The sequence below is a fragment of the Drosophila biarmipes genome, chromosome 2R (genome assembly GCF_025231255.1).
Source record: "Drosophila biarmipes strain raj3 chromosome 2R, RU_DBia_V1.1, whole genome shotgun sequence".
NCBI classification, from domain to species: Eukaryota; Metazoa; Arthropoda; class Insecta; order Diptera; family Drosophilidae; genus Drosophila; species Drosophila biarmipes.
The window spans coordinates 6,849,675-6,863,360 of NC_066615.1; the positions used below are offsets into that span (position 1 = coordinate 6,849,675).

The 13,686-nt window shown below is 46.4% G+C and overlaps 5 protein-coding genes across 5 annotated transcripts; 2 read left to right on the forward strand and 3 right to left on the reverse strand.

The window, feature by feature from the left end:
* Positions 1-444: 444 nt before the first annotated feature.
* On the reverse strand, positions 445-3,615 carry LOC108026695 (uncharacterized). The gene is made up of 4 exons (XM_017097783.3): positions 3,331-3,615; positions 2,906-3,274; positions 1,888-2,542; positions 445-1,827 (listed from the first exon to the last, which is right to left on the reverse strand). Exons 1-4 carry the CDS (start codon positions 3,429-3,431, stop codon positions 913-915), a joined length of 2,040 nt encoding a protein of 679 aa, XP_016953272.1. The 5' UTR covers positions 3,432-3,615; the 3' UTR covers positions 445-912.
* Positions 3,616-4,217: 602 nt separating this feature from the next.
* On the forward strand, positions 4,218-8,368 carry LOC108026696 (tubulin beta-1 chain). The gene is made up of 2 exons (XM_017097784.3): positions 4,218-4,389; positions 6,940-8,368. Exons 1-2 carry the CDS (start codon positions 4,333-4,335, stop codon positions 8,224-8,226), a joined length of 1,344 nt encoding a protein of 447 aa, XP_016953273.1. The 5' UTR covers positions 4,218-4,332; the 3' UTR covers positions 8,227-8,368.
* An 834-nt stretch (positions 8,369-9,202) lies between these two features.
* LOC108026870 (elongin-C) lies at positions 9,203-10,810 on the forward strand. Its single transcript, XM_017098057.3, has 3 exons — positions 9,203-9,324; positions 9,399-9,610; positions 10,525-10,810. Exons 2-3 carry the CDS (start codon positions 9,399-9,401, stop codon positions 10,664-10,666), a joined length of 354 nt encoding a protein of 117 aa, XP_016953546.1. The 5' UTR covers positions 9,203-9,324; the 3' UTR covers positions 10,667-10,810.
* Positions 10,811-10,828: 18 nt separating this feature from the next.
* LOC108026868 (ADP-ribosylation factor-like protein 6) lies at positions 10,829-12,353 on the reverse strand. Its single transcript, XM_017098053.3, has 4 exons — positions 11,476-12,353; positions 11,289-11,420; positions 11,109-11,237; positions 10,829-11,052 (listed from the first exon to the last, which is right to left on the reverse strand). The coding sequence occupies exons 1-4, from the start codon at positions 11,651-11,653 to the stop codon at positions 10,886-10,888; spliced, it is 606 nt and encodes a 201-aa protein (XP_016953542.1). The 5' UTR covers positions 11,654-12,353; the 3' UTR covers positions 10,829-10,885.
* Positions 12,354-12,507: 154 nt separating this feature from the next.
* Positions 12,508-13,619, reverse strand: LOC108026869 (60S ribosomal protein L11). The gene is made up of 4 exons (XM_017098054.3): positions 13,570-13,619; positions 13,294-13,416; positions 12,932-13,229; positions 12,508-12,715 (listed from the first exon to the last, which is right to left on the reverse strand). Exons 1-4 carry the CDS (start codon positions 13,573-13,575, stop codon positions 12,588-12,590), a joined length of 555 nt encoding a protein of 184 aa, XP_016953543.1. The 5' UTR covers positions 13,576-13,619; the 3' UTR covers positions 12,508-12,587.
* Positions 13,620-13,686: the final 67 nt, after the last annotated feature.

The following is a 13,686-nucleotide window of genomic DNA, read 5'->3' on the forward strand; positions in this document are numbered from 1 at the left end:
TGTATGTTAGAGTCGCAGATTTTTATTAATTTCATTTCAAAATTCTTAAGAATATAAAAAGTTACGATCCCAATATTATAAGATAATATGTCAAAAAACACCCACGCCATAAATTGTTTCATATTATTTTCCCACCAAATTTTCGATCATTTCTAGTAGTCCGATTTTGATAAAATTTAATTCGAAATTCAGAACTAATTAAAAAATATTATTTCCAAGCGTAGGTGGTTATTTATTAAAAACCACCAAAGATATACCTTTTTTTAGCTTTAAAACTGAGATACTAGTTTGCGTACATGGCTAGATCGACTCCTCTAGTGATGCTGATCAAGAATATGCACTTTATGGGGACGGAAATCGTTATACCCTCTGCAAGGGTATATATAGGCAGTGTTGTCCTCTTGAGTAGTTTATGTTATCAACTATATAAAATAATATATAGGCTTTAATGTTTTGTTCCACTTTTATTTCAAAAAATATCCATTTCTATATAAACAATTTACCTAAATTATGTTAGTCACAAAGTTTTAGGAGAATCTCCTGCTGAGTTCAGTTAACGATAAAAACAGACTGTTTAAGATAATTCTCAATTAAATACATAACTAAAGTTTTTACTGTAGTTCTAGCCCCCTTTTTCCACCTTTTATCAGGGGTCCCTAGGTTGGTACCACGAAACTGATTTGTATAATTAGCATGTAAAGAAAGGATGAACTCCTGGTAAAATAGAAAACTTAAAAACTGATAGTCAAAAGCAATAAGTTAGAGGATAATTAAGTTAAGTCAAATTTGTAATATTTCCTAGCTGGCTGTGATTTGTTTCGCTATCTTAAGAATCACTATGGTCTTTGTGATCTCAGTAGATCTTGTAATTCGCCTCTGATTTCCTAGACATTTATGTATTTTTATCACATTTCAGTGGATTGGCTGTGTGGCTTTGGAACTAGCCTCGATCCATTTTCTAAGTAAATCACCAGGCTGAATGGTCGGTTGTTGCTGCGGCACTGTAGTTCTCGCGCACTGAAATTCACTGGGCGCCAATGTGGGCGTGGGCGATGCTAGGGGCGGGAAAGCAGCCAGGTTACGTTGACTTCCCCGGTTATCGGACCAGCCGTAATCCCTTATGGTCGGAGGAGCTGTTCCCCATTGCGTTTCTGGCCGGTGCTGCGACTCGAATCCGGAAGATTGGGACGAAGTGCGCGAGAGTTGCTGCTGTTTGTCCTCGTAATGTCTCATAAGACTGGCAGTGCTAAGATCCTGGTTCATACTTTGATTGGCCGCCACCCAGGCGCCTACATCAGCGCCGCCAACATTCCTGCTCAAGGCAGGTAATCGCGATGGCATCAACAGATTGTGCGAGGATCTGTTAAAAACCTGGCTTTGGGCCATGTTACCGTATCCAGGACGATACCATTGCGACTCCATTGGCCTCATCGGTTTCTGTTGGAACATCATCGGATGTTGGGCCTGCGGGGAAACCACTGTGGACGCTCCTCCATAGTTCGAGGCCCAGGCCTGCTGTTCCATCCGCTGCTTCGACAGGTGCAACGAATCCAGAGACAACAGAGAAGCGGGCGGCTGAATTGTTCGCTGCGAGATTGTGGGAGCGGGAGAGTGGCAAACGGAGGCGGAGGGAAGGGAAAGATTCCCATTGCTGGTATTGCTGCACCCGCTTAACTGCTGGCTAAGCATGCTCAGCGTTTCCTCGTCACATTCGTCCGCACAGAGGCGATGGAAACTCTCGCAGGCGGACTCGTCCTGACTCGTCTGACTGAGCAGATTGGATTGGTTGGTGATCAACAAAACCAGGGTGAAAACACTGCCCAGTAGCTGAAAAAGTTGCAAATTGTTACAATCAGTTATAAAAATAAAGTATGTGTATGTACATACTATAAAAGAGATTCCATCTATATGAGGAGCCAGCAGTTCGGTTCCTGTGGCATACGCACTCCACAGCAGTAGAGCAATGGTAAATCGCGTAAACTTCAGCCCGTCGTTGATCTTGTGCAGGAAACTCAGGACCAACATGGCATATGGGTAGACCCCAATAAAGCAGGACGCAAAGGTGGCCTGCTGCACTTGCTGATGGCTTAAGCCCACGGAATACAGCAGTAGTTTGCCAAAAGTACGACAGTACAGCAATAGTTTAGCTGTTGTTTCTTGCTGTTCCAGGAATATGCCCGCGCTGGAGGTCAGTACGCGAATTAAGGCCAGCACATGGGAGTAGGCATAGAACAGGGCTAATCCAACGAATTTTCCGAGAAATGTCGTAAACTGATCGGCTGTGGCATGCGGCAGGCGGCAGAGCAGGCAAAGAATGTTGACCACGGTCAGGATGGTCATTAGAGCGCGGTATCGCTGCAGCTTGTACTGCTTTTGGGCACTGGCCAAGCGATTGAAGTGCGGCTGCTTTAGTAGCGATGCCCCCTTGATGATGTAGTTCAGGAACTTGGAGCTCAACACCATTTTCTTCTTCTCGTGCAGGACTTTGTTCACGTGCCGTTCGCAGCTGCTGCACAGGCGGAACTGCTTCTCCAATTGATCTCTAGGGGAAAATACGGAACCATTACTTTGAGAATGTCAGTTGCTTATTAGTGGTATACGTAAACTATAATATACATAAATTGTGTTATCTTTGATTTTAGGGATAGTGAAACTTTAATTATATTAAAATTGCTTGAAAGTAACCTGAAAAACCTGTTTTAATATGTACAATCCGGGCTTCTAAACATAGTTTCCTCATTTTGCTTCAGACATAATGAAGTGTATGGCAGCTTATCAGAATTCGACGACAAACAAGTCTTCAGCCGTCATAGGGCACAATGAATGATATAAGAACGCACCATACTATTTTTACCATACTATACTATGTATCAAGTCTATTTTAGGGATACTTTTCTTTCCTCACCGGTAAACCTTAAGTTCCTGGTCGAACCGCGACTCGTTCTTGGGCTCGAACTGCGACAGCTTCTCGACCTTCAGGCGCTGGGCCTCATTGCACTGGTCGCACAGGCCATTCTTCGGCTCTGGAGGATTCGAAGCCAGGAGCTCCTGGTAATAGGAGTTCGCGCAGATGCTCGAGCTGCCGTGGGAGCTGTTCTTCTGGGAGCCGACGCTGCAGTCCCGCTGCGAGGTCATGTCCCGGTTGTAGTCCCCGTCCTTGGTGAACCCATTGTACTGCTCGCACTTCGGGCAGGTCCAACTGTTGCGATCCGCGTAGGGCACCCGGGCGTTGCCATTGCAGAACCAGCAATTCACGCGGGCGTCGTAGCGGGAACTGCAGACGGTCAGGGCTGGTTATATGCGTTTGCCGGATGGGGCTATTCCACTCACCGAATACTGAGGAATCCCTTGAACAGAAACGTGCCGGTCACAAAGAGAATGGCGCAAATGGGTATGGCCGTCGCTGCCAGTGGCACTATTAGGCTTATCATGTTCGCTTCTTTCTTGGCCTTTGGAGCGCTTATCTACGAAGTCGGAGTGGTTCCCTTGCCGCTGGTTGAGTGGTTCCCTTGCTGGCAACCTTCAAACTTTTTGGCCCAACGCCGGCATGCATTAGCGCGCGCATAAAATAACCACAAATAGTATCGCAGACCTAGGGATGGCCGCGGTACGCGATAGTCTTTCAAGATGGGCGTCATCCTCACCTTTTTCCGTGAGCGAACTGTGCGGAAAACTTAGGGTGGTTCTGCTTACATATATGTTGCAAATATATATTTAATTAAACGTTTATCTGTTAATAATAGACATATAAAACGTCCATATAAAAGTACCTCCTCTCATTTTTTTAAGTCATTAAATATCTGCAAGGAATGTATCCTAAATGTATTAAAAACTATATATCATTTTCACAGAACAACATTTTATAACTGTAATTATTTTTTATACCATAATGACAAGGGAAGTAAGTGAGACTTGTCTCATATTTTTCAAAGAAAAGATAAAAAAATATATACAAAGATTAAAAAGTATTTTCCCAATATTCCTTTTTTTTTACCATTTCCTAAGGTGTCCGGTGGGCGTTTTCAGTGGCATCAACCCTCTGTTAAGCCTTAACAGAGCCAGCCAGCGGAGGCACCCTTATGCCTAGCGGGGACACCCTCCGGGCAGCCGAGGCACCGCCCTGACTTTTCAGCGTGACCGTTCGGCCCGCGCTCGGTCACACTGCCGTCCTCCCACCTCTAGCGCGCTCTTCCGCTATATAAGCCCGCGCTCTCCACAGCAGCCGCACTAATTTTTCCAAGTGTGTGAAGCGGACAGTTTGTGTTGTGTTCGACTGCTATAAGCGAAAGATAATTTTAAGTTAAAAGTTCAAAAACCTAAAACAAATACAAAATGAGGGAAATCGTTCACATCCAAGCTGGTCAGTGCGGCAACCAAATCGGCGCCAAGGTGAGTTTTCCCATCGATTTTCTATGCACATTTTCCGTTCGGGAGTACAGTTGCTAAAATGGCGTCATTTTTGCACGACTTCGCTGTCCATGTGGCAAAAATCTGTATTGAGGCCGGCATTTTCACACGCACACAGCTGCACCCATGTATGCCCAGAGTGTATGTGCGGCAGTGTGTGTGTGTCGGGTCCCGGCATCTGTGTTTGTACATAATGTACATCCGTCCGATTTCGAAAAGATGCTGCCATTTGCGGTTTCCCTCGGGCGTTTGGGGTCTAAAATTTAGAACGAAAGCCCGTCACGCCCAGAACTGTGGCAAAAACGGCGATTTAGGGCCATTGACTCGCGCATATGGCCAATTATAGTTGGGTGTGTCTGCAGTCTCGTACTCCGCCGCTGTGGCCGTGTGTGCGTGTTGCATGCATGAGTCATTTTCCCCTGGGCGAAAGCCTTCCACGGTTTTCCACCGCTTGTGAAAGCCACTTCACTGCCCAGATGGTGAAGGGTACTTTTCTTTCGTCCAAACACGAAAGGTCTTCTGCACGCTCACATTCATGCATTCTCACGAGCCGCTCCGCGCTGTGTGTGTGAGCGTCGGCCGGTTTTTGCCGCTATGCGTCTTCTACGGAGAAAACATGACGTCATTTTAACCTAAAATGGCCGAACCGGTCGCGGTGACCGGTTCGCAGTGTATAAGAGTTGGTCCGACACACAGGCGGTACATATAGGTCTGCATGTAGGCTGCATAGCCGTTCTATCGATTCCCTGCACTCCACACTCTCCGCAACTCCTCGGGTCTCGCGACCCCGGCTATCTTATCTGGAATGAAAACATTTTCTATTTTCTGCTCATGCTTACCAAGTACGGGCGAAATTCGGCCCTCTTCGGGGCCAGAAGTGCAACTTTATTTTAGGACCCGGAATCTGCAGTTGGGATGACCTTATACAGAGGAATTCGCCATCTGTTTGTCTCTATCCCATGTTCTCTCGCACCCCCACACACGCGCGGATTCGCGAGGAGATGGGCGGTGCTGCACATGCGTGTGGGCAACGGGACAGCGAGGGGAGGAGGAGAGGGCGATGACGAATCTTCCAGTCCTTGCCCGAAAAATCAATAGCCGAGCCACATCCTGCGAACGGGCCGCAAAACAACCCTCGGCAACGCCTCAAACCCGAGCAGCTGCAACATAACAATTGTTGTGCCCAAGTTCGGCTCTTTCTGCCAGCCGGCTTAAAAGGGGCATTTCTGTAGGAATGGTAATCCGGTGCCGTTTCGCCTTAACGAGTGTCGAGCACGCACTTCCTCCGTACCCCATGTACCCCAAAGGTACCGCGGACCAATGACAGACTTGGTTCACTAAATTGTTTTTATTTGTTTACGCGACGTAAACAACGACAACCGCAGAAACTTTTTTAGCTCTCGAGGTGACGTAATGCCCTGAAAACAGACGATTTATGCGCCAGATGGTCGGTAGTTAGAGCTCTGAGCTGCAGTTTTAACCTCTCAGGCGGCGGCCACGCCAACGCCTCTCTCCAAGCAGTGCCTCCACCTCCGGCTCCCCTCCTCCTGGCAGAGAGTGGGTCGAGACCCGAACACCGGTGATGTAAGCCATCGGAAGCGGGGGCTTTGGGGTGGTGTAGCCGGAGCCCGGCTCTGGGGTCGCCGGCATTGCGTGGGGGCAGACAGCAGACACACCGACAGACGGGCGGATAGTAGTCATACACCTCAGCTCAGCTCGGCTCAGCCCACGCCCGAAGATTCAAGAGAGATCGGTCGGCGGAACCCAGTGACAGCTGCGCCTCGAGATCCGAAACGAAAACCCACGCCAGATGACGTTATCGTTGGTGGTGGTGGAAGCGCACCAAAAATGGCAGCGAATAAGTTATGTTAATCGGAGCTCGGCCCATACACAGAGTTTATGATGGCGCACATATAGGTGCTGAGCATATAGCCGAGCCCAGACATATGTATGTACTCAATTGAGGCCTGTGCCCATTCATTCCAATCAATAAAGAGTTATATATAGACTTTTCCAACTACCCTGCAAACTCTGGGTTCGAGTAGGTGTCTTGTTTAGGGCGAAGCTATAATTATAAAGCAATCTTCTTTTAGTTTTTCCAGAACTTTCCCCTCTTTGTATACTTAGAAATTACTACAAGCTGCAACTTTCACCAAACAAGAAAAGGGAATGTTAAGCAAACTGCTTTTACAATTTAATTTTAATTTGATTCTTTGGGTAGCAAAGATTTGCGAAAATCCCATAGGAAAACACTAAAACTGCTCGTTCTTTTCCCTTAACATCCTCAAATATTTTTTCTCTTAATCCTAAAGAAAGGTTTCTTTCCATAGACTTTCCTTGTAAATAACTGGGCTTAGAGAAATTTTACGACTATTGATTTTCCGGTGACTCATCGTTTCTTAAGATAGAGCTAGGAAGAAACCACCCCTGTGGATCGATTTTTCTGCTGACTCACTTACACAAGAATTTTCCTACAACTTCGGCAAACCCAGTCTCTAATCCCCATTCCCAATTTCACCTTTCTACTTGCAGTTCTGGGAGATCATCTCCGATGAGCACGGCATCGATGCCACCGGCGCCTACCACGGTGACAGCGACCTGCAGCTGGAGCGCATCAATGTGTACTACAACGAGGCCTCCGGTGGCAAGTACGTGCCCCGCGCCGTCCTCGTCGATCTGGAGCCCGGCACCATGGACTCCGTGCGGTCGGGACCCTTCGGCCAGATCTTCAGGCCCGACAACTTTGTGTTCGGCCAGTCGGGAGCCGGCAACAACTGGGCCAAGGGTCACTACACAGAGGGCGCTGAGCTGGTGGACTCAGTGCTCGACGTGGTCCGCAAGGAGGCCGAATCCTGCGACTGCCTGCAAGGCTTCCAACTCACACACTCCCTTGGCGGCGGCACTGGCTCCGGTATGGGAACCCTGCTGATTTCCAAGATCCGCGAGGAGTATCCCGACAGGATCATGAACACATACTCGGTGGTGCCGTCGCCCAAGGTGTCGGACACCGTTGTGGAGCCCTACAACGCTACGCTGTCGGTGCACCAGCTGGTGGAGAACACGGACGAGACCTACTGCATCGACAACGAGGCTCTCTACGACATCTGCTTCCGTACCCTCAAGCTGACGACACCCACATACGGTGACCTGAACCATCTTGTCTCCCTGACCATGTCCGGCGTGACCACCTGCCTGCGTTTCCCCGGCCAACTGAACGCTGATCTCCGCAAGCTGGCCGTTAACATGGTGCCCTTCCCCCGTCTCCACTTCTTCATGCCCGGCTTCGCTCCCCTGACCTCCCGAGGCTCCCAGCAGTACCGCGCCCTCACCGTGCCCGAGCTGACCCAGCAGATGTTCGATGCCAAGAACATGATGGCCGCCTGCGACCCTCGCCATGGACGCTACCTTACCGTCGCCGCCATCTTCCGTGGACGCATGTCCATGAAGGAGGTCGACGAGCAGATGCTGAACATCCAGAACAAGAACAGCTCGTACTTCGTCGAATGGATCCCCAACAACGTGAAGACCGCCGTGTGCGACATCCCGCCCCGTGGCCTCAAGATGTCCGCCACCTTCATCGGCAACTCCACCGCCATCCAGGAGCTGTTCAAGCGCATCTCCGAGCAGTTCACCGCTATGTTCAGGCGCAAGGCTTTCTTGCATTGGTACACCGGCGAGGGCATGGACGAGATGGAGTTCACCGAGGCCGAGAGCAACATGAACGATCTGGTGTCCGAGTACCAGCAGTACCAGGAGGCCACCGCCGACGAGGACGCCGAGTTCGAGGAGGAGCAGGAGGCTGAGGTCGACGAGAACTAAATTCGAATCGAAAGCCAATCGAATTCTCGATCAATGTTTTGCGAAAAAAATGAAACGAGAACAAATTAATTCGTTTGTAATAGATTTGTTCTCCTAACAACGTAATCAATAAAGTCGGATCCCATTTTGTTCACAAGTCTAATCGTTAATGCTTTTTAATGGGTTATTAGGGAAGAAAAGAAATCGTATGTTAGTTTTGGATTTGTTCAGGCACATAATTAGTTTGACTTTTCGAATGGAATGAAGAGATTATTTGGTTAGTTTTGTGATTTATGGTTTTTTGTGTGGACAGCTGAAAAGAACGACTTTCAACCTGCTGTGTGGGTATGTTTTGTGATTGATAATTTCATTCACAACATTGGCTTATTTTTAGATTTTTTATTTATTGGCAGATTTTTCCGTGCCTACCTCAACATTCGCTCAAATAGTGCGATTTGCCCTTGAAGAGGACATGATATGATCAATTCAACGTAGGAAGTGGGCCTACGTAATGTACAATGATATTGTTGTGGCCTCTGGTCTCGCTGGCCTTGTAGGCAATACAAGTAACTAATATAATTTCTGTATCGTGGACTGTGGTTTCCCACTCATTATTTTATGTAGGTGTTGTACAAGTCTGTTGTTTTTATAGAAAACTTCATGATGTGTCATAGTGAGTCATAAATTCATAACCTTAATTCACTTTTTTGACAATAAATTAATTAGCTGGTCAAATTAAGTCATTAGGCAGTTCGTGTAGAGTTTCTGTATTATGAAACTGAGTAGACATGTTGATAAATCAATAGATTTGTTTTAAATATGTAAATAGAGCTCAGAATATTAAAACACAAATTAGTAATTTCCTTAGGCTCCTAACTAACTAAATGGGTATAATTTATTTTAATAAGACACCCTGCTGGCTTAATTCCATATCAATCGCTGTGAAACTTAATTGCATTAAAAAATAAAATATTTATTAAATATTTGAAATCGATAACTTATCGGCTTGCAACAGTGGGTGGCCAGGGCTACGAAAAACAGTGTGCAAAGTGTGTATTGATTGCGTGTGTGTGTGACTCGTGTGGCCGTGTGTGAGTGTCACTGACTGATATTTGACAAGTAAGAATAAAATATAAATAATAGAGCGTTTTTCGAGATCTAACCGAACTCCCCCACCCACTTGCCGCCCCAAGATGATAGCAATGGACGAGCAGCGCGGCGACAAGATCTACGGCGGATGCGAGGGTCCGGACGCAATGTACGTGAAGCTGATTTCCTCGGACGGCCACGAATTCGTCGTAAAGCGCGAGCACGCTCTCACCTCCGGCACAATCCGGGCCATGTTGTCCGGCCCCGGACAGTTCGCCGAGAACGAGGCTAACGAGGTGCATTTCCGGGAGATTCCGTAAGTAGGGACTCCGGTCCGCCGCCTCTGCCGGCTGCGACTCGCACCCGGGAGCGCCAAGTCATCGCCGCTGTGACCTATTGACCGGCGACAATTTGCACGGCTACAGGCGTACATACATACGCGCATGCATCCCCCTTATGTACTCACGTACGTACGTGTGTGGCGCCGTGCACACCCAACCTAAGCGCACGGATTACAGTTAGTTCAGTGCGATTCACATCTCCCGAGTACTAACGTAATCTTGGGCACAGCCCAGGTCAAGAGATTAGCACAGCGCGGTAGCAATTTCATCACAATCAGTAGCACACGACCAGGCCCCAGTTTCCAAATCGAAATTGGTTAACTGATTTGTGTGGGTTATGGCTAAGCCCAAATAAAAGACCTACTTATCGAAAACTGCATTTACATTAGGCAAAACACAGCTTTAAATATTGATTATAACTACGGTCAAGAGACTAGCAGCAAGTATGAACTATTTCATCTGAAATCAGTTACGCACAAACAGGTCGAAGAAGTTACTTTTGGTTGTTTGATTACATCTAACTAAAACTTATTGAATAGCTCTTCTTTGAAATATTGTTTTAAATTGTTTTCCACTAGCCAATTCAATTCTAGTTAGACATTTTATAATCTAAAATGTAAAAAAAAGGAATTTCTGAAATCTTGAGCGTTTTCTGTTTCAAGTTTGTTATTATTAGATAGATATTTTATGCTTTATGTTTTTACAAAGTGAAAACTAAACAGTCATTTCCGATCTATTAACTTGAAGATTGAAGTCAAGAGAAAATGCAGATAAATCAGTTACTGAACCTGTCACTAATACACATTTAAAAGCTATTACACCTACACTCCCTGACTTACGCTCGATTGATGTGGAATTTTCAACTAATTGAGTGTTCCTTTCTTTTCAGATCCCACGTCCTACAAAAGGTCTGCATGTACTTCACCTATAAAGTGCGTTACACCAACAGTTCTACCGAAATACCCGAATTCCCGATCGCTCCCGAGATCGCCTTAGAACTTTTGATGGCGGCTAATTTCCTAGACTGCTAAATTATATTGTTTAATTTGAATTTACATTATTTACAAGTAAACGGAGGAAGGCTAAAACGCGTAAAGCCTAATTTGCCCATGTTGATTTGTAATGAACGAGAAGATTGTCCCTGCGAAAAATAAATTTCTGTTGATTTCCTAAAAGATCGGATTTGTATACTCTTTTTCAAAAAACATTGCCTTTTATTGAACATCAAGAAAAGTGGGCGATACCTAAAACTACTTGGAGTGCTTGGACCTGGCTTTGGCGGCGTTTTTGTTGTTTAACATGGCGAATCGCATTTGCTGGATGAGCCACTGGACACCCTCGCCAAGCCCTTCGCCGGAAACGGCACTGCTGGAGCAAATGTGCCAGGGCTTCTCCTTGATGTTTTCCAACCTGAGTGCTGAAAAGGCACTTATTTGTAAAAACAATGCACTCTGAAGTTAAGACCTTGTGTACCTGCTGCAATTTTAACACTGGACAGGGAGTCCTCCATGTCCATCTTATTTCCGTAGAACAGAATTGGCACAATACGGTTGCTCAAGTCGGGATGCTGAAGCACAAGGTCCAGCTCATCCTTGACCACCACTGAAATGGACAATATTAGCCATGGGAGTTGTTGGTTTCCGTTTCGTATACCGAATCTCATGCGATCGCTGGAATCGATGACGTATATTATTCCATGACAGTTCTTAAACTGGTGCTCCCAGAGGTTCCTGTATCGAGTGGCTCCGGACATGTCAATCGCCTTTATGGAAACACCAGACATGCCTGCTTCGAGGGGATACATGTACATGGGTGCTTCGCATATTCCACCACCACTTACTGTAGAACTGCTCCACCATAAAGCCAACTGTGGGCACCACGATGGAAGTCTGTTCGCTGGATTTTTTGAAGTGATTGATTATCGAGGACTTTCCGCTGTTGTTCAGTCCCAGCACCAGAATCGTCATTTTGTCCTTCTTAATCTTTATGAAGTCGGCCAAATTGTGCAACATTCCCATTTTACTACTCAAATGGCATCAGCTTTATTTTGTTTACGGCGATATTTCTGACATGTTTGGCCCTGCAAAGGACTTTTAGTTGCCATGGCAACGTTTAACGCTGCCATCGATTTATTGAAACTTTTGGCCACCTTCAACTTTGCCTGCCGCTTCCGATTCGCTCGCCCACGCGAATTTTCAAGTTCACCTGCGGCGTGACATTGAATTTTGCCTTAATAATGTTGAAGATTTATCATTTTCTGTTCTTCGTTTCGTAGAATTTTATCTTGCTCGGTCTAGAAGTACTCAATTTAAATTAAAAAATATAACTAAAGCTTTTAGCCTATGATTTAATCAAAATTAGTTCTAAACGTTCTAATTATCCAGTCGATTAAAAAATGTAAGGGCTTCGCATTGACCGCAGGATGCAGTTGCCACTTTATTTTCGAATTTGTATTTCCTAGGATTTAACAGCAAAGATCACAAAACCGAATCGTTATTTTTTTAAGACAACATATTTAAAAATGTTCTTAACTTTGGGTTATGGCATAACCGAGGATTATGCTAATATTCAAAAATTATCAAAAACCAGTTTCTGGTGCAGAAATTAATTATTTTTAATTTATCAGACTTTTACTTTAATTGGCATTTTTGTAAGGGGATCATTGCGGATACTTGTAGCTTTATAAATACCTCCTTAATTGCAAATTTACAGTGGCTAAAAGGGGAACTCAACGACTGCAATCCGAATAAGCGAATAAACGGAAAACCCCTAAATCAATCTTGCAGATGCGTTTCACGTACTTATGATAGTTTAATCAGGTGTATCACTCCAGCCAGTTGTAACTTTATGCGATAAATAATGTTGAGCGGTATTACGAGTTTTACGTGTTGACACAAGCCAAGGTTTATTTTAGAATTCTTCTTAAAAAACATGGTTACGGGTAGAGCTCCTCTACTTCTTGGTGTTCAAGATGATACCATCGTACTTCTGCTGGAACCACTTCATGGCATCCTCCTTGGTGAGGCGGTGCTGGAAGCCCACAGTGCCGGACTTGCGCTTCCTGTGGTTCACGTTGTAGCCTGAAATGCCAGAGAAGCGCGAGAATGAGTAGTGTGCCAAGGGGAGCTCCGGTAAGGAACTGTAGAAATTGTACCGTGTGGACTTGCATGGTGCGTAGCAGGTCCAACTAAGCACATCTTCTTTGCTATGCGCACATTCACTGAGCATCAGAGCCTCGATTGGCAGAGATACCTAATTAAGTGCACGATTGGGGCGGGGTGGCGGAGCATGCTTACCAGGGCGGCCCAGGACGACGTAGAAGTCCAGACCGTAGATACCGATGGAGGGATCGTACTTGATGCCCAGATCGATGTGTTCCTGGATGCCGAAGCCGAAGTTGCCGGTGGAGGAGAAGTTCTCGCGACGCAGCTCGTACTCGCGCACCTTCAGGCCACGCTCCAGGATTTCCTCGGCCTTGGCGCCGCGCACCGTGCAGTGGACAGCGATCTTCTCGTTACGACGGATACCGAACGAACGCACGGTGTAGCGCGCCTTGGAGAACACTGGCTGCTGGCCAGTCAGCTGCTCCAGCACCTGGTTGTGAGGATGCAAAGTGTTCCAGTTAGCCGTCATCATGGTCAAGGCCACTATATCTCACCTTGGCGGCACGGGTCAGCCTGTCACCAGACTCGCCCACGCAGATGTTCAGGCAGAGCTTGCGGATGTGCAGGTCCCGCATCGGGTTCTTCGCGGGATCGCGCTTAATCTTCTTCGTAACAGCCTGAAAAAATCAAGGAGCATTCGTCACTTTTTGGGTTCCACTGTTAACACACCGCAAACTTCAGGGCATCACATCGTCGCACGTCGCACTTTTGCGTCCCAAAAATACGGTCGAAAATATGTCGATGCGGCCGCAATTCGTTCGTCAACCTACCGCCATTATGGTATGTAGGGAAGAAAGCTGCTCACAGGAATTCCTCGCTACTAGAAAACGGTTTAAAAGTTGTTAAATTAAAATATCACCAAAAAAACGCGGAGCACTCACCGGAAA

Excerpts from the sequence above, each read along its gene's own strand:
- LOC108026869 (XM_017098054.3), bottom strand. Across the intron at positions 13,230-13,293 it reads GGCTGACCCGTGCCGCCAAG|GTGCTGGAGCAGCTGACTGG; the intron begins GTGAGATATAGT and ends CCTCACAACCAG. Across the intron at positions 12,716-12,931 it reads CGTCGTCCTGGGCCGCCCTG|GCTACAACGTGAACCACAGG; the intron begins GTAAGCATGCTC and ends CTGGCATTTCAG.
- LOC108026868 (XM_017098053.3), bottom strand. The coding sequence starts at position 11,653 with ATGGGAATGTTGCACAATTTGGCCGACTTCATAAAGATTAAGAAGGAC. Across the intron at positions 11,238-11,288 it reads CAGCGATCGCATGAGATTCG|TGGTGGTCAAGGATGAGCTG; the intron begins GTATACGAAACG and ends TGTCCATTTCAG. Across the intron at positions 11,053-11,108 it reads CAGTGTTAAAATTGCAGCAG|CACTCAGGTTGGAAAACATC; the intron begins GTACACAAGGTC and ends GTGCCTTTTCAG.
- LOC108026696 (XM_017097784.3), top strand. The coding sequence starts at position 4,333 with ATGAGGGAAATCGTTCACATCCAAGCTGGTCAGTGCGGCAACCAAATC. Across the intron at positions 4,390-6,939 it reads GCAACCAAATCGGCGCCAAG|TTCTGGGAGATCATCTCCGA; the intron begins GTGAGTTTTCCC and ends TTCTACTTGCAG.
- LOC108026695 (XM_017097783.3), bottom strand. The coding sequence starts at position 3,431 with ATGATAAGCCTAATAGTGCCACTGGCAGCGACGGCCATACCCATTTGC. Across the intron at positions 3,275-3,330 it reads AAGGGATTCCTCAGTATTCG|TTCCCGCTACGACGCCCGCG; the intron begins GTGAGTGGAATA and ends GACCGTCTGCAG. Across the intron at positions 2,543-2,905 it reads CAGGAACTTAAGGTTTACCG|AGATCAATTGGAGAAGCAGT; the intron begins GTGAGGAAAGAA and ends ATTTTCCCCTAG.
- LOC108026870 (XM_017098057.3), top strand. The coding sequence starts at position 9,399 with ATGATAGCAATGGACGAGCAGCGCGGCGACAAGATCTACGGCGGATGC. Across the intron at positions 9,611-10,524 it reads GTGCATTTCCGGGAGATTCC|ATCCCACGTCCTACAAAAGG; the intron begins GTAAGTAGGGAC and ends CTTTCTTTTCAG.